Genomic DNA, 25,162 nt, shown 5'->3' with positions numbered 1-25,162 from the left:
ATCAACAGCGATACAGTTTACACTGGGGGTGGCCGTATAAACAACTTTTACACTGTTAGAAATATGCGCCACACTGTGAATCCACACCAAACAAGAATGACAAACACATTTCGGGAGAACATCCGCACCGTAACACAACATAAACACAACAGAACAAATACTCCGAACACCTTGCAGCCTTAACTCTTCCGGGCTGCAATATACACAAAGTACGTTTCTTACAAGTATCATCCCTGCAGGACGAGGAATAGCTAAACATGCTTCACTACACACCGTAGCTCACCGGCGTCAAAATGTAAACAAACGCCATTGGTGGATCCACACCAAACATCCACTAAAATGATACCAACCTACTCAGTGGCCTAGTGGTTAGAGTGTCCGCCCTGAGATCGGTAGGTTGTGAGTTCAAACCCCGGCCGAGTCATACCAAAGACTATAAAAATGGGACCCATTACCTCCCTGCTTGGCACTCAGCATCAAGGGTTGGAATTGGGGGTTAAATCACCAAAAACGATTCCCGGGCACGGCCACTGCTGCTGCTCCCCTCACCTCCCAGGGGGTGATCAAGGGTGATGGGTCAAATGCAGAGAATAATTTCGCCACACCTAGTGTGTGTGTGACAATCATTGGTACTTTAACTTTTAAGTACAGGCGCGTATCTAGTCGATACTACTATGATTACGTCAATATATTTTGGCATCTCATCTTCTTTCCTTTTTAAAAACATTTATATTATGTTTATAAACTCGGGAAATATGTCCCTCGACTCATGAGGACTTTGAATATGACCAATGTACGATCCTGTAACGACTTGGTATCGGATTGATACCCAAATTTGTGGTATCATCCAAAACTAATGTTAAGTATCCAAACAACAAAATAATAAGTGATTATTGCATTTTAACAAAAAAGTAGATAGAACATGTTAAAAGAGAAAGTAAGCAGATATCAACAGTAAATGAACAAGTAGATTAATAATTCCTTTTCTACCACTTGTCCTTAATAATTTTGACAAAATAATAGAATGGAAAATGACAATATCTTACTGCATACGTCAGCAGACTAAATTAGGAGCCTTTGTTTGTTTACTTACTACTAAAAGACCAGTTGTCTTGTATGTTCACTATTTTATTTAAGGACAAACTTGCAATAACAAAACATATGTATGTACCATAAGATTTTTTGTTAAAATAAAGCCAATATTGCTATTTTTTGTGGTCCCCTTTATTTAGAAAATTATCTAAAAGTACTGAAAAGTAACACAATAATTTTGGTACTGGTACCAAAATATTGGTATCGGGACAACACTACAATCTTGCCTTCTTTCAAACTTGCTCCCAACGTGCTGTTTGGAAGTTATGTAGTTTGCTTTATATGGCAGAGGTTTACCCGAAGAGCATAGCGCAAGTCCACCATTTGTATTCAGTTGCAGTTCAAAGTCATTAAGTTCCATCTTCCTCTTGATGTTTTGCAAACTGGCTCATACATGCATGCTAAAATCCTCTACAGTAGCGTATTGTAGTCTATAGTTCTAACTTATCTGTCAGAAGACTATGTGGAAGAATTAAAAACTACAACATGGGTGACGGGTTGGCAACGCAGTCAAAGGGAGCTTGGCCTGGAGGAGGGCTTTCACGTGCAAATAAGACCATTCTCAAAACAGCTCTTTCTGAAGAGACAGTCAGAAAGCAGCTTGAATATGGTCTGTAAATCAAAGTCTATGCAAAATTTGGACCAAAGAACTACCATTAACATGTTATTCAGACCGTCACCACAAGCAAGGTTATTCATTGTAAAAATAAATAAATCATAATACGACCCCTTTAAGGGTAAGAAGAAGTACATACAAAGTAAGTATAATATTTTGGATTTAGATAATTATCAGATATTCATGTGTGCTTGCCTCATCTTTAGAGTTCTAAATGAACTTGCTCCCCCTCCCTTGATAGATTTTATTAATTAAAAAAAATAGCAGTCAAGTAAACACCAGAGCAGTGACCAAAGGGGACTGCAAAGTACAAAGGCGCAGGACTAAATTTGGCCAAATGGTGGGGTCTATCAGAGGCATACAGTCATGGAACAGGCTGCCAGCTCATGTCAGAAACTGTGACACCTATTCAACATTTAAAACTGAACTGAAACAGTGGTTGGAAAGTAATTAGACATACACGCACAACTAGATTATTCACTTGTTTTTGTTCATGGTCTGTGCTTATGGTATACTTGTAATGTGTAATGTCTTGTGATTTATGTATTCTTTTGTATCGTGACCTGTTGAATGTTTACTGTATTAACCTGCCTTAGGACAACGGATGAAAGTTTGCTATTGTCCTTAACTCTGGCATATTTACATTGTTGCTCTATGTTGATGAATATGCATTGTCCTAATTAAAATAAATAAATAAACATCACCCACTCACAACAATACATTAAAAAAAACGGGGACAATGGAAGTTTGTGAAATACTCTTAACACCTTTGTGACATAAAGCAAGGTAATTAAACATAGGAAAAACCCTCAAGGAATTAGCAAAATTGCCATTGTGCCAATTCATGCAAATTAAACACACATTTTGGACAAGAGTGAAAATTTACACTACCGTTCAAAAGTTTGGGGTCACCCAAACAATTTTGTGGAATAGCCTTCATTTCTAAGAACAAGAATAGACTGTCGAGTTTCAGATGAAAGTTCTCTTTTTCTGGCCATTTTGAGCGTTTAATTGACCCCACAAATGTGATGCTCCAGAAACTCAATCTGCTCAAAGGAAGGTCAGTTTTGTAGCTTCTGTAACGAGCTAAACTGTTTTCAGATGTGTGAACATGATTGCACAAGGGTTTTCTAATAATCAATTAGCCTTCTGAGCCAATGAGCAAACACATTGTACCATTAGAACACTGGAGTGATAGTTGCTGGAAATGGGCCTCTATACACCTATGTAGATATTGCACCAAAAACCAGACATTTGCAGCTAGAATAGTCATTTACCACATTAGCAATGTATAGAGTGTATTTCTTTAAAGTTAAGACTAGTTTAAAGTTATCTTCAATGAAAAGTACAGTGCTTTTCCTTCAAAAATAAGGACATTTCAATGTGACCCCAAACTTTTGAACGGTAGTGTACGACAAATAAATTTGCCCCAAAAACTCAAATAACTAACCCACGGGTGTCAAACTCAAAGCCTGGGCTGGGCGATATATCGATATACTCAATATATCGCGGGTTTGTCTCTGTGCCATATAGAATATGACTGTATCGTGATATTTGAGTATATGTTCTCACGCAGTTGCTTTTAGCTGTGGGCATTACACTGCATGGGTTTCCCACTTTCTTGTCTCTCCTTCTCACAGAGACATAAACAAGCGCACCTTCTTACATATGTCACGCGTGCGACGTCACACGCCCTCCCCGAGCAGAGAGGTAGCTACATGGGTAACATTAGCTGTGATGCTAACGGTGCATTGCGAGTGGTATACGAGAGAAAGAAGGTGCCAATCTGGTAACAAATGGAGGAATAATTAATTCCCAAGAAAACAGCACGGGGTGCATCGTCTGGCGGTGGTTTGGCTTCAAGCGGAAGATGTTGAACAATTATGCGGCAAAAGCGTTGCTACAAAAAGTAGCAGCACTGCTATTTGATTTCCTATTATGCAGCTAATTTTTATTTGACACCTATTGAAATATCTTGTGTGACATCATGCACAAAAGTGCACTTTATTTGTTTTAAACTATTGTAGTGGCGTTCTGTACAAAAAGTGCACTTTAATTTAGTGTTGTTTTTACATGTCATCTTAGTGACATCATGCACAAAAGCGCACTCATAGCTTGTTTTAAAACGTATCTGACAATCTTGCACTTTCTGTTTTGAAATGACATGAATATTTGTGCTACTGCTTAATAACTGTTGAATAAATACAGTTTTGCTAAATTGACTTACTTGTGATTTCCCTCTCTGCATGAAAGTTTAAAAGTAGCATATATTAATGCAGTATGAACAAGAATGTTTTAATGTAGACACATAGAATCATCATACTGGTGTGATTATATGCATCAAGTGTTCATTCAAGGCTAAGGCAAAATATTGCGATATATATCGTGTGTCGTGACATGGCCCAAAAATATCGAGATATTAATAAAAGGTCATATCCTCCAGCCCTAGTTCAAATCATGTGCTTTTTGGGGTTAGGGTTACAAAGAACGTTTAAAACATTGACAAATTCATAAACTCACAAGCGGACGCAGTGTATTTGAACAAATTATCCTTAAACCATCACAACTTTGAATGCAACTTTTAGAAAAAAATCCCCAAAAAGCCAGTGAAACCCTGGAGGGACTAGTTTGATGTGTACAGTGATTACATTCTAAATTGAAAATTAAATATAAGCACAGCCTCTATTCACACCACCTTGAACAGGCTGAGTAAATAAGTTATTCACTGGTATGTAGTAGACATGGAGTTTTCTGGTACTAATGGTGCACACAAAACATTATTACACTCATGTACTTACTGGAACCTGGCTGGACAGAGGGAAGCCACTGCCAGGACTCTTCTTTTTGTTATTATTGTTGTTATTAGTTCCTCCTCCTCCGCTGATGGTGCTGCCACCTGACATCTTCCGCTTCCGCCGCTTGCTTGGGGCCTGTCTTGATGGCTCAGCTACAGGGAGAGTTACACAGAGTGTGGGCATTGTGTACTGTTTGAATGCCTGCTCACTGTTCATCTACCTGGTGGTGCCACCATTCGCTGCCATTTCTGGAAGAGGCAGGTCTTGAGGCAGTCTCTGGGGCTAAGGCTGTATGTCTTGTGTCGGGACATCAGTTCTTGCATGGGCTCCAGAATCACACACAGCTGGAGCAGAGAAAGCACGGTTAGAATGCTACTGTTTTAGAGAATGTAAAAGCTCCTATTTGAGGAGTTTTTAATATATTAACATTTTATAAATCTGTATCCAATATTGTGTGTTGTGGATCAAGGTTGTTCAGGGTTCAAAAGATGATGCAATGTAAACCGAATGAACACAACCGTATTGGGAATAAAATAAGATTGTGTTCTAGTGAACTCGATCCAATGGAGACATTAGTTAATGTCACTACTTGGTAGCAACCAGCAGAGGGCGCCAGGAAATGAGAACACAGTCTACAGTGCATCCTAAACCACTGCAGAAGAAAAGTTGTGTTTTGGTCTCTCCAGCTTATTAAAGATTAAAAAGATTAAAGTACCAATGATTGTCACACACACACTAGATGTGGTGAAATTTGTCCTCTGTATTTGTAGGTTTTTTAGTTGGTTTAAGCCAAGACTACAGAGTACAATTGTTGTGAGAAGTGCTGTGGATTGTAGTAAATGTATTTGTTTTTGTGTCTGTGTGTTTCTCAAGTATTTTCACCATGGAAAACTCACCAAAACTAAAATAGTTGACTCGAGTTGGTGTTTATTTCAAACATGCATGCATACAACATGATACGTCACAATTTCTAGTTTCTCTATTCAACATGTTCGAAAAGGAGTAGGAAGAAGTAGAGCTTTTTTAATCCTAACCCTTTTCCTTTACATAGCAGTTGCTAAAACTTTTGTTCACTTCCTGTTCTCAATTTATTCACAATATACTCCATAACTAATAACATTAAAATAAATTAATAATAATTAGTGAAGTAAGTTATATTTCATATGGTGAAATAAATAAGATTATCTAGAAAATGAATGGATGGTTGAAATAAATTCAGAATGTTTATCATGGTTCTTCTTTGTACTTTGTAGGGCTGTGAACCTTTGGGTGTCCCATGATTCGATTCAATATCGATTCTTCGGGTCACGATTCGATTAAAAATCTATTTTTTTTTTCAATTCAACACGATTCTCGATTCAAAAACCATTCTCTATTCATTCAATACATAGGATTTCAGCAGGATCTACCCCAGTCTGCTGACATGCAAGCAGAGTAGTAGATTTTTGTAAAAAGCTTTTATAATTGTAAAGGACAATGTTTTATCAACTGATTGCAATAATGTAAATTTCTTTTAACTATTAAATGAACCAAAAATATGACTTATTTTATCTTTGTGAAAATATTAGACACAGTGTGCTGTCAAGCTTATGAGATGCGATGCAAGTGTAAGCCACTGTGACACTATTGTTCATTTATTTTTATAAATGTCTAATGATAATGTCAATGAGGGATTTTTAATCACTGCTATGTTGAAATTGTAACTAATACTAATACTGTTGTTGATAATATCAATTTTTGTTTCACTACTTTTGGTTTGTTCTGTGTTGTGTTTGTGTCTCCTCTTAATTGCTCTGTTTATTGCAGTTCTGAGTGTTGCTGGGTCGGGTTTGGTTTTGGAATTGGATTGCATTGCTATGGTATTGCTGTGTATTGTTTTGTTGGATTGATTAATTAAAGAAAGAAATAATTTTTTTTTTTTTAAATACATTTTTAAAAAAAATAGATTTTAAAAAAATGGGAATCGATTCTGAATCGCACAACGTGAGAATCACGATTCAAATTCGAATCGATTTTTCCCCACACCCCTAGTACTTTGTAAACACTAAGTTTGAAGAGTTTCTTGAAGTGGATCATATTAGCACATTGTTTGAATTCTTTGGTTAATCCATAATTTAATTCCACATACTGATATACTGAAGGTCTTAAGTGTTCTATGTGCGCACAAATGTTTTAAATTACATTTTTCTCTAAGATTATATTTCTCCTCTTTTGTGGAAAATAATTGTTGTACATTCCTGGGTAGCAGATTATAGTTGGTTTTGTGTATAATTTTACCTGTTTGCAAATTCACTATGTCGTGGAATTTCAGTATTTTCGATTCAATGATTAAAGGGTTTGAATGTTCTCTATATCCAACATTATGTATTATTCTAACTGATCTTTTTTGTAACACGGTTAATGAATGAAGTGTACTTTTCTAGTTATTTCCCCATATTTCTGCACAATAACTCAGATATGGTAACACTAGCGAGCAGTAGAGAATACAGAGTGATTTTTGGTCTAGAACATGTTTTGCTTTATTCATTATTGACGTGTTTCTTGCCACTTTATGTTGTATATTTTTTATATGAGATTTCCAGTTCATTTTATCATTAATCATTATATCTAGAAAATTGGTTTCATTTACTCTTTCAATTTCTATTCCGTCTATTTGTATTTGTGTTTGACTTTATAGTGACCATAGACCAAGAATATGTCTTGAAATACCAATCCCTATTTGGTAACTTCACCACTGGCTGTTTTGTTCAGGTTTGGTGGGCTCTTAAGTTATTCTTTTATTTTTACTTGAGAAAACTTGTAAGGGCCGATAACCAATATTTGAAGCCCATATCCATTTGCAGTGAAATTTATTCAAACATGAATATTATATATTGTAAGAAGTAGTAAACAGCTGGCCAAAACTTTAAGTTGTTTTAACAATATTTTAAGGAAACTGCAGGCCAGAGAATCAAGATTTAAATTTCAAAACATGGGAAATCTCTCGCAAAAATTGTTAAAAATATAGGATTTTTTTCTACATCACAATAATTCACCATCTACTTAATTTTATACAATTTTATAGCAGTGGTGGATGGTTGGATGGTGGGTGTGGCCACGTGCCCACTGCAGTGAAAAAAGAAGGCAACTTTTCTTAAGCAGGGCAATTGGGCTGGTGCTTGAGCAGTTATTACTTTCTACTTCACTAATTATTTTGTGAAATACTAAATACTGGTATCATATGGGTATATATTGTATCTGCTGATGTAGTTGAAGAAGAAGAAGAAAAAAAGGCCGATACCAATCAAAACGCCAAATAATGGCCCGGCTGATAATCGGTCCAACTCTAGAATTTATCTTTTTTCAATACTGCTTATTGATTCGGTTCTTAAACAATTTTAATTTGTAAAAAAAACAAAAAACAAACAGGTTGCTTGCAAACCCAACACTGAAATCTTAAGAGGGGTGCGAGAAAAACATATATTTTTTAAAATAACTATAAAATAATGATAACACAATGACTATTATCAAAATCCCTGCCTTAATATTGTAATAAAAATAAGAAATACAATGGTCTATCAAAATTAACAAATTACACAGTTATTCTGTGGTTATTACACAAGAATGCCCAGGAACATGTTGAACATTTTTGTCATATAAAATACACTTCTCCTTTTAAAAAAAAATAATTTACCTAAGCACTCAAAAAAAAAAAAAAAAAAAGAATCGAAACACTCAAAACCTGTTTACAACAAGAACAGGTTTTCCATTCCCACTCCTTGCACTCACAAAACATACTACACTCATTTTGTACTCAAAACCTCTATGAAACAACTTTAAGCCTCCACAGAAAAAGTCTTAACCTGGACAGTTCTATAGTTTAGATACAGTATATGATCAAATTAAATACAGAAGTTTGGAGCAACCACAGATCAACATCAGGTGGAGATTCCATCTTTTGTATATTTAACTTACTCGGAGGTAGTTTAGAGTAGAGTTTGACAAGCCACATCTTGTAATATTTTTGGACAACTGGTCCAACATCTGAGGGTCATGGGCCTGGCATGAACAAGACAAAATAAATTAATAAATACACAGAGAGAACAAGACACATTTTCAATAGTTGCCATCTACGTACGTGCATGGCCAGTATACTGCGAGGGATGAGTTCACGGTGTTGTCTGATGCTGAAGTGCCACGTTTTTATCCTCATCATGTCATCAAACATGAACTCCAAATATAATCGTCCCTCTACACAAACCTGCAAAAGTTAAAAAAAAATTGAGGTTAGGATAAGTAAGGTATGACCACATGTGTACATCTCACCCAGTGTTAAAAACTAAGCTTGGTATTTAATTGATTATTATAATAACTATAAGATGATTAACAACTAAAAATGTGTCCCAGTAAACAAAGTGAGGTCTACAAACACACTGCTGGATGACACAGCACAAAAAGACTTTAAACCAATCACTTTGGTGAACAATAGCAACAATTTTGAGCCAGTAACAGTAACTTCTAAATGAAGGGACAAAGAAATCCCCACATGCAAACTTTAAAATATTATAGAATTGGTCACTAGGGTTGCAGCTATTGAATATTTTAGTGATTAAGTATTCTACTGAAAATGTATTTGAGCAATCAGACAAAACATATTTTTGCTTTTTTAACACGTAAAAAAATACACAAGAGAAAATAACAAAATTCACTTAATATTGAAAAAACGATTTTTTTTCATTTTGTGTTGACTAAGATGTGCGTAAAAGGGTCAAATTATGATTATTTTCCCCACATTTAAAACTCTTCATTGTGGTCTACATAACATGTAATGTTGGTTCTTTAGTCAACATTTTTCATAAAATATGTTTTACAGACGATTTTCAAGCGGTTTTCATAATGTGGTGATTTTATTTACGTGGCTCTACTTCGACTTCGCCTCGTCAGCCATGTTGTAGATTTTAGCGCTTCCATATTGAGTCTACAGACAAAAATAAGTTGGAACTATGTGCTACTTTGTTTTAAAAATGACCATGGCAGAGGATGCATGTGCATGTACCAGCCATTTTGCCCCACAACAAGAGGATAGAGAAAATAAGAAGCTTATTGACTACAATTTCGGACTAGCGCAAAGTTCTTTGGGTAAAACATAATTATATATGGAGATATCTGCTGACATCACACGTCACAAATCGATCCTCCAAAAGGCTCGTTTGGAGGAAGTATAAAGGAAAGCAAGATTGTTTTATTAATCTCTCCGCCATACCTCCATGGTTTGTTTTCAAATTTTCGGGACTTATCCTGATTCCAATTCCCAAATACACAAAAACAGGTACCAGTGGGTAAGAAACGTTTGTTTTGCATAAAAGGTCCACTTGAACTTAGACTGGCTGGCTACATATAACACAAATATTATTTTTAAGGTGTAGAGTTTTTATAGTGTTTGAACTAAAACGAAGACACACACGTGACCAGCTACTGATGAATGAGCTAAAATGTTTTTATTTTTCATCTCTTCAACTGACAGCGTTGTTTTGAAGTCATCATGTAATTTGTTATGAAATGAGATACTAAAAAACTATAAAAATATCAAAGCCATACATATTTATTCTAAGAAAACACTTTGTGTTTTTATTTGTTAGTATCAACATTTCCGTCTTTTCGCTTTTAAATTACACTTCTTAATCAGTTTTTCCATTTGTGCTGGTTTTTTGTTTATTTAATTTCTACAATGTGCCATGGGCCCTGAAAACAGAGTCATGTTCCACAAATGACCCACGGTCCAAAGTTGCTACATTGGAAGCGCACATCGCTTATTCTACGTCTCTGACAAAGCTGTTGTGTATGTGTGTTGTGAAGCAGAGTTACGATGCATGCCACCACACTTTCATTATAATTTTTTTATGGGTGAGGATGAACCGGAAAGGGCAAATATTTATTGGTGGCGGGACAAATTTCATCTATTAACGTCCGCTACAAATAAATGAATGAATGGGAAACACTGCATCGACTCCTTTCTTCCTCTGCGAGGGTGACATAAGTGTGTTCGATGTAGGTCTGCAATGATTTATCGACTGAATCGTTAAATTTTTTAAAATCTATTTATTTTCTGTTGCTTTGATGAGCTATTAAATGAGTGTCACTAATAAACATTTATGTAATCCAGACCACATGGCGAGTCCAAAACTTTATTTATGTGGACGTAGTTTCTGCGCGGTGTGGGAGTTGTGATCTTTTTTCATAATTAATAAAGCACACATGTTAAAAGTGAGATTTCAATATAAAGGATTTGCATTTATTCGAAAAACTTAATGGTTGCTATGACAAGCAGAAAAGTTGTTTATTTCAACTATTTTCCCCAAATTACACATTGAGGCTATAAAGTTTGTTTTATCCGACTACTCCATTTATCGAACAAACTAATCAATTGATTGCGGGATTACTAAAATAATCGATAGCTGCAGCCCTTGTTGTTAAAGGTTGTCATGCTTTTTAATTTACCATTAAATAAAAGATTCTTCGAAGCAGAGAAAAGTACTTCATAATTTTTTGTAATCAAGTTACTCGATGAATCGTTTCACCTCTATTGGCCACTCTTCCCCCCTCCCCATTTTATCAGTACATGTATTTAAGTGCTTATCCCAATACTTTAGTCTACTTAGAGCAGGGGTTGGGAACCTTTTGAAACCCAAATATTTTTAAATACATTTCCGTGAGAGTCACATGACATGTTTTAGCACTAAGATAAACAGTTTTAGAGTATAAGTCTAAATGTATTATTCATAACTTTATACTGAAGCGAACAATAAAGAATTGAATACTTTTTACCTTTAATAAGTGTTGCTTCACATTTGACCGTTTCACTGCAAAAATGTTACCATTGCATATTAGACAAACCGCAAGGGCAAATTCCTCTGTCCATTCCTCCTGAAATGTACTATACTCATCTTTTTATATTTATTTATCAACATAAGCTATCGAGCCAAATATTTGGTTGAAGTGCGTGGCGTTTACTTTTATCACTTTAGTTAGTCTCGTCTATTTAATTAGTCTACCAATTTATACAGCGCACATACACACACGCACGTGCACAAGCACACACACTAACTCACTTGTGTGAACATTGGTTTTCCATTCTGGGAGACCATTGTGCACTGATCGCAGTCAAGGGAGACAAAGTTGTTGTGGAATGACTCCTTTGGATGTTTCAGCACATAGTAGAGTTCAGTGGCACCACCTTCAAATATACTCCGAAAGTACCTTGGAATCAACGTACGACCAATTGCTTCACAAAAAGAAAGGAAACAAATGGGGTTTGATTATACAGCTGATTTGGGATCTTGGTTAAGCAGCAAGTCATCGGAGTGATAAGTTCATGTGGCATTCTTTCTTACTATAACGCTTAGGCCCATCCTCCAGACAGAAAGTAATGGTCAACATGGCGTCATCTTCAAAAAACTCTGTAGTAAATGCATCCCACCAGAGGTTGTCGCACTCCTGGAGTTTGGAAAAGGGACAAATATGATGTTATTAAACACTGTTCCTTTGTTGTGTAAAAGAGCGAGATAATTTTACAGACCTCTGTCCAGTTCTGTAGCCGTTTGTTTAACTCAAATATTCTGTAGTCTGTCTGGTTGCCATATGGCGTGTGCCTCCTACACAATAAAACAAGAGGTGAAAACAAAAAGGGAGGAAATTCAGTTGAGAACAGTTGGTTTCGGGCAGTAAACAGAAGGGAGCTTCGGTACTTTCATGGCTGTTAAACAACCTAATTTAGCCTGGTCAGACTTAATGCTCAATTGGATGCGAGATGAGACCGCAACATTATCTATAGAGATTAACATTCTCTTACCCAATGCCTGGCTCCAGGTATGTGGGAGGATACATTGGGGTTGGACTGGAGAAGCAAGAAACAGAGATCTGTTTAATCACATATAGTGCTACTAATCTAGAAAACAAAACTGTGTCACAAATCGGATATGACCATAAATATAGCACGTCATGTACATGATTCTTAAGATACAGCCTCATGTTTTTTTTCCTTAACTGAATGAGCATCATGAACACTCGCCTTAATAACACAAAGCCTCACAGGTACAACGATTGCAGTTTCACCTAATACAGTTGGTACGGAAAGTATTCAGACCATTTGCTAAAATCAAAAAAGTTAATTTTATTTTTCATTAATGTACACTCAGCACCCCATCTTGACAGAAAAAAAACATACGTAGAATGTTTTGCAAATGTATTAAAAGAAAAAACTCAAATATCACATGGTCATAAGTATTCAGTCCCTTGCTGTGACACTAACAGTTGTGGTCAAAAGTTGACATACACTTGTAAAGAACATAATGTCATGGCTGTCTTGAGTTTCCAATAATTTCTACAACTCTTATTTTTTGTGATAGAGTGATTGGAGCACATACTTGTTGGTCACAAAAAACATTCATGAAGTTTGGTTCTTTTATGAATTTCTTATGGATCTACTGAAAATGTGACCAAATCTGCTGGGTCAAAAGTATACATACAGCAATGTTAATATTTGGTTACATGTCCCTTGGCAAGTTTCACTGCAACCAGGCGCTTTTGGTAGCCATCCACAAGCTTCTGGCAAGCTTCTGGTTGAATTTTTAACCACTCTTCTTGACAAAATTGGTGCAGTTCAGCGAAATTTGTTGGTTTTCTGACATGTACCTGTTTCTTCAGCATTGTCCACACGTTTAAGTCAGGACTTTGGGAAGGCCATTCTAAAACCTTAATTCTAGCCTGATTTAGCCATTCCTTTACCACTGTTGACCTGTGTTTGGGGTCATTGTCCTGTTGGAACACCCAACTCCGCCCAAGACCCAAGCTCTGGGCTGATGATTTTAGGTTGTCCTGAAGAATTTGGAGGTAATCCTTTCCTCCAGAAGGTCTTATCTTACTAATGCTCAATTTTTGTTTCATCTGACATCACATGGTCAAAGATAAGACATTCTGGAGGAAAGTTCTGTAGTCAGATGAAACAAAAATTGAGCTGTTTGGCCACAATACCCAGCAATATGTTGGGAGGAGAAAAGTTGAGGCCTTTAATTCCAGGAACACCATCCCTACCGTCGAGCATGGCGGTGGTAGTATTATGCTCCAGGCCTGTTTTGCTGCCAATGGAACTGGTGCTTTACAGAGAGTAAATGGGACAATGAAAAAGGAGGATTACCTCCAAATTTTTCAGGACAACCTAAATTCATCAGCCCGGAGGTTGGGTCTTGGGCGCAGTTGGGTGTTCCAACAGGACAATGACCCCAAACACACGTCAAAAGTGGTAAAGGAATGGCTAAATCAGGCTAGAACTAATGTTTTAGAATGGCTTCCCCAAAGTCCTGACTTAAACGTGTGGACAATGCTGAAGAAACAAGTTCATGTCAGAAAACCAACGCATTTAGCTGAACTGCACCAATTTTGTCAAGAGGAGTGGTCAAAAATTCAACCAAAAGCTTGCGGATGGCTACCAAAAGCGCTTTATTGCAGTGAAACTTGCCAAGGGACATGTAACCAAATATTAACATTGCTGTATGTATACTTTTGACCCAGCAGATTTGGTCACATGTTCAGTAGACCCATAATGAATTCATAAAAGAACCAAACTTCATTAATGTTATTGTGACAAACAAGTATGTGCTTCAATCACTCTATCACAAAAAAGTAAGAGCTGTAGAAATGATTGGAAACTCAAGACAGCCATGACATTATGTTCTTTACAAGTGTATGCAAACTTTTGACCACGACTGTATTTTACACAGATGCTGTCCATTTCTTCTAATCTTTGAGATTGTTCTGCTCATTCATTGGAGTCCAGCTGTGTTTAAATACCTGGTTGGACTTGATTAAGAAAGGCACACACTTTTCTATATACAGTATGACTTTACAGCTCACAGTGCAGGTCAGAGCAAATGAGAATCGTGAGATCGAAGGAACTGGCCAAAGAGCTCAGAGACAGAATTGTGGCAAAGCACAGATCTGGCCATGGTTGCAAAATAATTTCTGCAGCACTCAAGGTTCCTAAGAGCACAGTGGCCTCCTAATCCCTAACTGGAAGAAGTTTGGGACGAGCACAACTCTTCTTAGACCTGGCCGCCCAGCCAAACTGAGCAATCGTGTGAGAAGAGCCTTGGTGAGAGAGGTAAAGAACCCAAAGATCACTGTGGCTGAGCTCCATAGATTCAGTAGGAAGATGGGAGAAAGTTCCACAAAGTCAACGAAGCCCTCCTCCACCAGTCGGGGCTTTATGGCAGAGTGGCCCAACGGAAGCCTCTCCTCAGTGCAAGACATATGAAAGTCTGCATAGTTTGCAAAAAAATATATACATGAAGGACTCCCAGATAATGAGAAATAAGATTATTTGGTCTGATGAGACCAAGAGTGAACTTTTTGTAGTTATTCTCAGCGGTATGTATGAAGAAAACAGCTGCAGGGACAGAACGACTGGTTGCAATTGAATGAAAGATGAATGCGGCCAAGTACAGAGATATCCTGGAAGAAAACCTTTTCCAAAGTGCTCAACACCTCAGAATGGGCCGAAGGCTATGACCCTAAGCACACAGCAAAGCACACAGCTAAAATAACAAAGGAGTGGTTTTGGAACAATTCTGTGACCATTCTTGACTGGCCCAGCCAGAGCCCTGACCTAAATCCAATTGAGCATCTCTGGAGCGACCTAAAAATGGCTGTAGTGTATACCAATGTCCACCATCCACACTGAGAGAGCTGGAAATGATCTACAAGAAAGAATGGAAGAAGTAGTACTACAAAAAAAATTGTAGAAAAAAATGTTTTGTTTGTTTTTGTTACGACATGAAAAACAATTTTTTGTCGTACCACGATTTTTAACGTACTATCTATCTCTATTAGGGATGTCGCGGTATGAAAATTTCTTATCACGTTATTATTATCACAGCATTTTTAAATGTGCTCAAATTTATACTTACTTATACTAAAATATTTTAACCAAGTTTTATCTAAAAACAAGCGACACATTCAAAATGATTTACTTTGCAGAAGAAACATTATTGTAGATAAAAACACTCCATGTACCTCAAGCAGTCACAGCTGATGGAGGCTGTATTGAGAAAATAAAAGCAACAACAAATACATTTCTCCTTCACTGTATACTTTTAATGTGAGACAAATGAGTCTGTCTCCAAAATTGTCCACACCCGTCGCCATCAAAAAACAGCAATGCGCTCTTAAATGCACGCCGAGCCTCCATGGAAATGAAGCGAGGGAAAATGATGTTGAACCAAGCGCTCAGCTCTGTTTACTCTGAGGGGAAATCTCTGTAGCAAAACCTGTGTAGTTGTGTCCCGCCATGTTTCTTCAAGCCGAATGACGCATGCGCCAGCGCTGCCCTGACTATGTATCCAGGAAGTAAGCAGTGTTGCCCAAATGCATTAATATATGACGGTTTTTCGGTAAGTAAAAATTTAAACGGTAAAACTAACCGTCAGGAATTTTACCGTGGTTTATCATCATACCGTTTATCATTACATCCCTGTATAGGTATTAATTATACACCATAAAACATTAACAACATGCCACATGAATGGTTTTAAAAGTCATTACTTTGTGGAATGAAACAAACAGAAGTAATGTAAAAAAACATGGTGTTTACTTTTTGATATAAATATAAAACACACAGCAGTTTGGCTAATGAAGATAAAGTCAAATAAACATGCTTTGTTTTTCAACAACCATGTACTTCAGTGCAACAGTGTGGCCAACAAAAATAAACTAGAGTGATACCTTTCACATCTAACACACAATCTTTGTGCCTCACCGACAACTCAGCCTGCGTTCAATTCGATGAGATGACAAAACATTTTAGCTAGTGTTGATGTTATTGGAACATTGACAATGTTAGTAGTTAAAATAAAGGACGAGTGAGCATACCAGTATCTAGGGCTGGGCGATATATCGAATATACTCGATATATCGCGCGTTTGTCTCTGTGCGATATAGAAAATTACTATATCGTGATATTCGAGTATACGTTCTCACGCAGTTGCTTTTAGCTGCGGGCATTACACTACAGCCGTTTCTCACTCTTTCTTGTCTCTGCTTCTCACAGAGACATAAAAAACGCGCACCTTCTTACATACGTCACATACTGTCGCGCGTGCAACGTCATACGCTCTCGCGGAGCAGAGAGGTAGCAGCATGGATAACTTTAGCAGTGGCAGGTGGTGCGAGTGGTAATATGAAAGAGAGAAGATGCGAATCTGGTAAAAAAAGGAAGGAAGAATTAATTCCCAAGAAAAACAGCATGGGGTCCATCGTCTGGCGGTGGTTTGTCTTCAAGCGGCAAGATGTTTAACAGACAACCGTAATATGTCAAGTATGCGGCAAAAGTTTTGTTACAAAAAGTAGCAGCACTGCTAATTTGTAGCATCATTTGAAAAGTCACCCGCTAGAGAATGAAGAGTGCATGTCAACATCTCCGGCCGGTGCCACACCCACAAAATGCCCAAGCAACCATTTCCACATCAACACCGTATGAAAAAAATAGTCAACAACAGAAGGAGATAACGTCCGCAGTAACCTACCACATAGCGAAGGACATACACTATTTGATTTCCTATTATGCAGCTCATTTTTATTTGACAGTTTTTGAAATATCTTGTGACATCAAGCACAAAAGTGCACTTTATTTGTTTTAAACTATTGTAGTGGCGTTCTGTACAAAAAGTGAACTTTAATTTAGTGTTGTTTTGATATGTCATCTTAGTGACATCATGCACAAAAGTGCACTTATAGCTTGTTTTAAAATGTATCTGACAATCTTGAACTTTCTGTTTTGGAAATGACATGGATGTTTGTGCCACTGCTTAATACGGTAACTGTTTAATAAATACAGTTTTGGTGAATTGACTTAGTTGTGATTTCCCTCTCTGCATGAAAGTTTAAAATGAGCATATATCAATGCAGTATGAACAAGAATGTTTTAATGTAGACACATAGAATCATCATACTGGTGAGATTATATGCATCAAGTGTTCATTCAAGGCTAAGGCAAAATATCGAGATATATATCGTGTATCGTGACATGGCCTTAAAATATCGAGATATTAATAAAAGGCCATATCGCCCAGCCCTACCAGTAACCAAACTAAAGACTTTATAAACAAGTTGTAACAATGTTCCCGACACATCGACTACTGCATGGTAACTCTCAGTCTCAGCAGCTGACGGAAGGATGCTAGTTGCACGTTCAAAATGAAATCGCAACATCAAATATTTTTGTCCTCCAACAGCATTGCGCTCTTAAACGCGAGCCAAAACTCCACGGAAGTAGAATGAAATGAAGTAAAACTAAGCGATCGGCTCCGTTTACTCGGAGGAAACATTTTCAAAGCAAAGTCAGTGGACTCTCCGCCATGTTTGCTCGGCTCTAGTGCGCAGGCGCTACAACGCTTCCAGTTTTCAGGAAGTAAGCAGTGTTGCCTAAAATGCATTAATAAATGACGGTTTTTCGGTAATTAAAAATGTAAACAGTATAACTAACCGTCTGGAATTTTATCACGGTTTGTCATGATACCGTTACATTCCTAAGTCATTCAAACTATAATGACCTGCTGGTGTAAATGTTTAATGTTTGGATTTAATATTACTTTTCCCCATGTTTGCAAACACATCATCCGTGTCTGAAAGGTGATTGGCGGAGAATGAGGATGTGTTGTTCTGTGTCAAGCGCGGACTCACAGAGACGAAAGTGTGTACACGGGAGGTAAAACCTGTTGGAATTGTGCCATTTGTTATAAGATTGGTAATAAAAGCTAAAAATAGCATCAGACATTGTTTAATTTTTTCTGGGTGCTATAATATATTATATTACTTTAATTAGTTTTCAAGTAAAAAAAAACTAAACTTATTTACAAGTTGTGGCAGTAATAAGAATGCTGTGGCGGTACGCAAATTTCAATTACATAAAGGGGAAACCCTGATATATCGTGATATGTATTTCAGGCCAAATTGACCAACCATATGTTCTATCTGTAAGTAATATGCAACTATAATTATTTGATACTTGTTATGTTATCAAATGTCATATTTTAGACTGCAATATTGTTCAATTAAGAGCACTTATTACATAGTTTGTGTGATATTTTCTGCTTATCTGTTGGGTAGCTGCTCGCTCCTCGTAGCATATAGCCAACAATGTTTACTTTTGGTAAATGACTTGACTAAAATACAAGAAAATACCAACCTGGTGTGCTTAGTGGAAAACTTTTAGATGTTAACTGGCTGTCCAGCTTTGCACAGGTGAACGCGCTGCAGGACTGCTTGTACCAGAGCGCTTATATTGGAGAGTTTATATGCAAGCTGATATAATACAATATTTGTTTTTTGCTCATATCAGACTGATAGCCAATATCAATATTGGGTCAGGACACCCCTACCTTGCAGGTAAAAAAGTATTGGGACAACAAGCAACAATATCAAATGTCTAAGTATTGATTATGTGATTTGAGAAAAGTGTGATTACTCATGTGCCCACTAAATAGGACAAATGCGTCACTGGATATATTTGGAAAGATAGATAGTACTTTATTGATTCCTTCAGGAGAGTTCCCTCAGGGAAATTAAAAATATATTTATTTATACTGCCAAGTATGGTAACGCTGCAACTTTGTTGTTTAAATAAAAACACTCAGTGTGCAGTAACGCTTTGGTTGCAAATAGGGACGTAAAGATATGAACATTTCAAATCACGGTTATTGTGATCAAAATGATCACGGTTATCATTATCCTGGTATTGTTGAATGTGCTTAAAACGCACACACACACACACACACACACACACACACACACACACACACACACACGCACGCACACACGCACACACGCACGTACGCACACGTACGCACACAGACTCAAATCTTTTAACAAAGGTTATTTTTAAATTAATTGATAAACAGAAAGACAATATACTTTTATCTGCACCTTAAGAGCCACATTATTGTTATTTGAATGTTTAAATATGTTTATTTTCTTCCATTTTTATTTGTAAAGGTTTTGGAGAGTTTTAAAGGTGAACTACAGCGGAACCTCACCTGACAAGTACCTTAACTTAAAGAGTAATTTGAGATACGAGCTGTCTTTCAGCTTTTTGTTGGGGTTTAAATTGCGAGCATACCTCAATTTAAGTGCATTTACACTGTCAGTTGTTCCTGTTTCATTTACACATGTAACAAAACTGTTGACGCAATAAAGCTTTAATATATTGTTGCATGTTGTTGTTGTTTCTTTGTTTACACAATGATTCGACAGTCAACATGCGCGTTTGAGCCAGTTCTCCAACCATCAAGCGTCGGCTGCATCACACAAGCTGCAGCCAGCTTCCATGGCAGGCGGCCACAAATGACAAACATTTATCTATAAAAAATACTGAGAAGCTGCAGATGCTGTGTTTACTGTGTTTCAATTAGGGCTGCAACGATTAGTCGACATTGTCGACAATAAAATTTGTCGCCGACAATTATATTTGTTGACAATAGTCATCACTTGTGATTTTCCAGGTAGAAGTTGGTCACTCGCAAAAACATCGCCAGTGACAACAAGTAAAGAATGATGATATTTCTTGTTAAAGTATGAATATCTTGCACTTGTTTTGAAAGCAGTACATCTGTGATACGTGAGCATTTAAAGCGGGGACATGATGTCGGACATTTGGAGGGAGGATGCATCTCAACCTCTGTAAGCTTCTACCTTGCTAGCTCGCTAACAAGAGTGAGATGAAGTTGTGTGAAAAATAACTATCATTTTAGCCAAAGTCAGCCAGCTAAACTTTGTCTACAACGATCCATGTACGTTTTAAAGCAGCGTCAATTTGCAATGCCGAAAAAAAAGCACTTTACCAACGCGAACCGGGCGCACGTCAACACACACAAACACACACAGAGAGACAGGCAGGCACGAATGCAAAGGTATCATTAGATTACACATACAATCTATTAAATAGCCAACATTTTAAGAAGTAAACAAATATAGAATTCTACACATTGAGTCTAGTTGCAATCCAGTCAAAAAGGGCACCTTAACTACCGTAATTTCCGGACTATAAGCCGCACCTGACTATAAGCCGCACCAGCTAAATTTAGGGGAAAATACAGATTGCTCCATATATAAGCCGCACCTGACTATAAGCCGCAGGGTTTTGATGTGTAATTACCGTAGTATATAGGGGTTCCTGCTACCACGGAGGGGATTGTTGGGACAAAGATGACTGTTTGGGAACGCAAAGCGTCCCATTTATTAACAATAAATCTTTCAATCATTCAATCAAACAATGTACTAATATGATACACTTCAAGAAACTCTTCAAACTTAAAGTGTTTACAAAGTACAAAGAAGAAGAACCATGACAAACATTCTCAATTTATTTCATCCATCCATTCATTCATTCTTAAAGTAATCTTACTTATCTCATCATATGAAATATGACTTACTTCACCAATTATTATTATTAAATTCTTACTATTATTTATTTATTTATTTTTATTGTGATTACTTATGGAGTTTATTGTGAAAAAATTGTGAACAGGAAGTGAACAAAAAGTTTTGCAACTGTTATGTAAAGAAAAGGGGTAGGATTAAATAAGCTCTGCTTCTTCCTACTCCTTTTCGAACATGTCGAAAAGAAACTGGAAATTGTGATGTATCATGTTGTATGCTTGCATGTTCGAAATAAACTCAAACTCAACTCAAACTCAACTCAACTTTCACATCTTTGACATGGCGAACAGCATTCGTGCAGAGTACAAATAATACAACGGTGCAAAGTAATACAAAGTGCTCGCCTGTACGTTATCAAAATAACCAGCCTACCGGTATATGAAAAGTCAGTCTTTAATCATTGTGTCATCGTCTTCCTCCTGCGTACTAAAACCACCGAAATCCTCTTCGTCGGTGGCGGAGAAGAACAGGCCGTAAATAAGCCGCACCGTTGTATAAGCCGCAGGGACCAGAACGAGGGGAAAAAGTAGCGGCTTATAGTCCGGAAATTACGGTAATGCGAACCGCACGCACACGCACTAATGCGGAGGTATCATAAGATTCAACATAAAATCTATTAAATGGCCAACATTTTAAGAATTAAACAATGATACAGTTCAACACATTGAGTCTTTTAGAGTGCTAAAACTGCCAAGAGTTAAATCAGTGTGCAGCTTTTTAAACATCACAAAATGCTTTATTTCTTTTTAAGGAAGTTAGATTGTGTGTTTTGTTAAATACATAAACAAGGTTACCAGTAATAGTTTTTTTCAAGCACTTTGCCATTCCTTTTTTTCTTTTTTTTTTAAAGGAGAACATTTTAATTTTTGTAAAAGCTGAATGAGCAGCACAGTTACAGTATAAATACATATATATGAATCAATTAGCCATCTTTGTTGTTTGTAAGCACATGCCTGAAATAACTTAAGTAGGGCTGCAACTAACGATTAATTTGATAATCGATTAATCTGTCGATTATTACTTCGATTAATTGATTGATAATCGGATAAAAGAGACAAACTACATTTCTATCCTTTCCAGTATTTTATTGAAAAAAAACAGCATACTGGCACCATGTTGTGGACATTGGGGGTGCAGCATACACCAATAATAACACAGAAATGTAACTCATCAGAACTGAATCAGATATTGTACACGTTTCTGTTGTGAATAATAAAGGATTCATTTTAGGCTGCCTCTGAATAATAGCATGAAATATTCCAGCACCTTCATAACGTTTAGTTATACTAAAGCGTCACTCAAATCTAAATATATTTATATAGCTTTATCAGCCCGGCTACATTGATCTATTATGAAACCAACCTGAGATATTTCTGTCCGTTACGTTTATTTCGAAATTGGTAACCGTGCGTTTTCTCTCTCAAAACGGAGTCAAATGTGCCGGAGACACATTATCAGCCCCGCGTTGCAACAAAGGCATAACTTTAACGTTACTTACAAAAAAGCTGAACTCATGAATGATTGTTGCCACTATGGACTTAAAAAGTTACGTACTGTGAGTTCTTCCCTTTATCCATGGCTCCAACATGTTTCTTCTTCAGGTGCTCCTGAAGCAATGTTGTACTTCCGTGCCATTTTGCAGGAAACGGTCTTCTTTGAAGTCTTTAAAGTAAAGTGTTCCCACACTTTTGACGACTTAGGTCGTACACTTTTCTCCATTGAAGCAATAACCTCAAGATGTTTCTCCGCTAAACTATCGGTAGTGTTTTCCTGCGGCATTTTTCGAATTTTTCCAGCAAAGGAGACGCCGTCGTCACGTGAGCTGCACATGACACATCATTGGCTAGTTTACGCCACCTCATGAGACGTAGCCTAACCGCCGCCCTGGCGCTGTTTTGTACTGTTTTTGTACTTATTTTGATTATTGTTTCTCAGCTGTTTGTAAATATTGCAGTTTATAAATAAAGGTTTATAAAAATAAAAAAATAAAAATAACCAAAAAAAAAAAGCCTCTGCGCATGCGCATAGCATAGTTCCAACGAATCGATGACTAAATTAATCGCCAAATATTTTGGTAATCGATTTTAATCGATTTAATCGATTAGTTGTTGCAGCCCTAAACTTAAGCTGCATTTAGAAGTCGATGGAAAAATTAAAGCCATTAAATGTGTGTACGCTTTATTATCTGATTAGTCAACTAATCGTTAAGGTAATCGTTGACTAATCAACAATCAAAATAATCGTTAGTTGCAGCCCTACTTTCAATGTGTTCGGTCTAATCCTGACTCTACAAACTGGACAGTCAAGCATTACCTTTGGTACACAGACATGCATACTTGTTGTCAATTCACGTCTACACTTTGTCAATCAAATACGCGTGTCTGCAACATAAACAGCAATTTCCTGGAGGCATCCAAAACTGAGTGCAAGCTCATGCCCAAATGCATGAACCTTATTATTTGTAGCTTCAGTTCAAGGAGTCTCTAATAATGTAACAACATTCAAAAGTCAGAAGAGAAAACTCATAATAAGTCCCCTTTAATGATAAAGGCCAAACGGTGTGCTTCACTTCCGGTTATGGGATGTCTCACAGGTTCGCTGTGTAGTGGACATGTCGCATGTACGGCTCTTCACATTTACCACACTCGTAGGGGTGGGAATTAATAAGATTTTTCCAGCTCTGATTCAACTTTCGATTCTGCTTAACGATTCGGCTCCTTTTTGGTTCCATTATCGATTCTTATTAGGAAAACAAAATGCAAAACGGTAGATTAGCATCAATTTTATGATGATGACGTATACAGTGGGGAAAAAAGTATTTAGTCAGCCACCCATTGACAATCAATGGGTGGCTGACTAAATACTTTTTTGCCCCACTGTATGTCATCATCATGGCGCCGATGAAGGCTGCCTCAGTGCTTTTGTGCGCTCTGTTTTGTTTGTTTTTGTACATAAATTGTGTTTCCGGGTGCTCTTACACCCGTGAAGAGCTACTGAACATCAGATCCACCATCCCTATGGACTTGTTACCGGTCATCTTAGCGTCAGCTGCGGATTTGGTCCATTCTGCGATCAAAAGAGGGAAACCGCATCGACGAGGAAAGAGAGCGGGCGCACTTGTCCGTCTTTGCGGACGGGGATTACGCACGCCTCTACCAGGCATCTTCCTCTCCAACGTCGGCTCACTTGCCAACAAGATGGACGAGCTAGCGTTGCTGATGAGAAGGAACAAGGACTTCTCCTCATCATGTGTGTTGTGTTTCACGGAGACTTGGCTGAGCGCAAGTGTCCCGGACAGCGCGCTTCAACTGGAGGGCTTTCATCTCCTCCGCGCGGACCGAGACGCGGCGCTCTCTGGCAAAAAAAGAGGCGGGGGACTATGCTTCTTTATCAACAATAGCTGGTGCACAGACGTGACTGTCATTTTTAGACACTGTTCTTCTTCTCTGGAATATTTATTCATCCACTGTAAGCCCTTTTACTCACCGCGTGAGATTGTTTCATTCATTCTCGTGGCTGTTTACATCCCGCCCGGCGCGGACATGCGTGACGCTCAGCGCGTGCTCGCAGGACAGATCTTACATGTGGAACGGTCTTTTCCTGACTCTCTTGTTATCGTGCTTGGTGACTTTAACAAGGGAAATTTGAGCCAGGAATTACCAAAGTATAGACAGTTTATTAAATGCCCGACCAGAGAGGAGAACACGCTGGATCACTGCTACACTACATTGAGCAAGGCTTTTCATGCAGTCCCGCGCGCTGCTCTTGGACTATCAGATCACGTGATGGTGCACTTAATCCCTTCATACAGACAGAGACTGAAACTGGCTAAACCTATTATGAGGAACATTAAGTGTTTCACCGCCGAGTCTGTGGACGAGTTGCGTGCTTGTTGGGAAACGACAGACTGGGAGGCAATTGGAGCGGCCACGAACAATCTGGACGAGTATACGGACACTGTGACCTCATACATACAGTTCAATGAGGCTCGCATCATTCCAACGCGCACCAGGGTTTGTTATAACAACGACAAGCCCTGGTTCACACCCAAGCTCCGAAGCTGCGCAAGAAGGAGGCTGCGTGGAGAAGCGGGGACCGAAGTACATACAGAGAAGCGAAGTACCACTTCACCAGGGAAGTGGAGAAAGCTAAATCTGTGTACTCTAACCGTCTACAGGAACAGTTCCGCTCCAAT

At 37.7% G+C, this 25,162-nt stretch overlaps 1 protein-coding gene across 1 annotated transcript in view; it reads right to left on the bottom strand.

The window, feature by feature from the left end:
- The window catches only part of ldb1b (LIM-domain binding 1b), a 59,370-nt gene that overhangs the window by 2,824 nt on the left and 31,384 nt on the right, over window positions 1-25,162 (bottom strand). The window contains exons 3-10 of the mRNA XM_062032807.1: window positions 12,332-12,376; window positions 12,059-12,134; window positions 11,874-11,976; window positions 11,592-11,764; window positions 8,621-8,743; window positions 8,458-8,541; window positions 4,724-4,847; window positions 4,507-4,655 (exon numbers count right to left, since the gene is read on the bottom strand). Of these exons, the coding sequence (XP_061888791.1) occupies window positions 4,507-4,655; window positions 4,724-4,847; window positions 8,458-8,541; window positions 8,621-8,743; window positions 11,592-11,764; window positions 11,874-11,976; window positions 12,059-12,134; window positions 12,332-12,376 (877 nt within the window). The remainder of the gene's footprint in view (window positions 1-4,506; window positions 4,656-4,723; window positions 4,848-8,457; window positions 8,542-8,620; window positions 8,744-11,591; window positions 11,765-11,873; window positions 11,977-12,058; window positions 12,135-12,331; window positions 12,377-25,162) is intronic.

The sequence above is a fragment of the Entelurus aequoreus genome, linkage group LG22 (assembly GCF_033978785.1).
Source record: "Entelurus aequoreus isolate RoL-2023_Sb linkage group LG22, RoL_Eaeq_v1.1, whole genome shotgun sequence".
Taxonomy (NCBI): domain Eukaryota; kingdom Metazoa; phylum Chordata; class Actinopteri; order Syngnathiformes; family Syngnathidae; genus Entelurus; species Entelurus aequoreus.
This window is presented reverse-complemented; position numbering and strand designations above follow the sequence as displayed.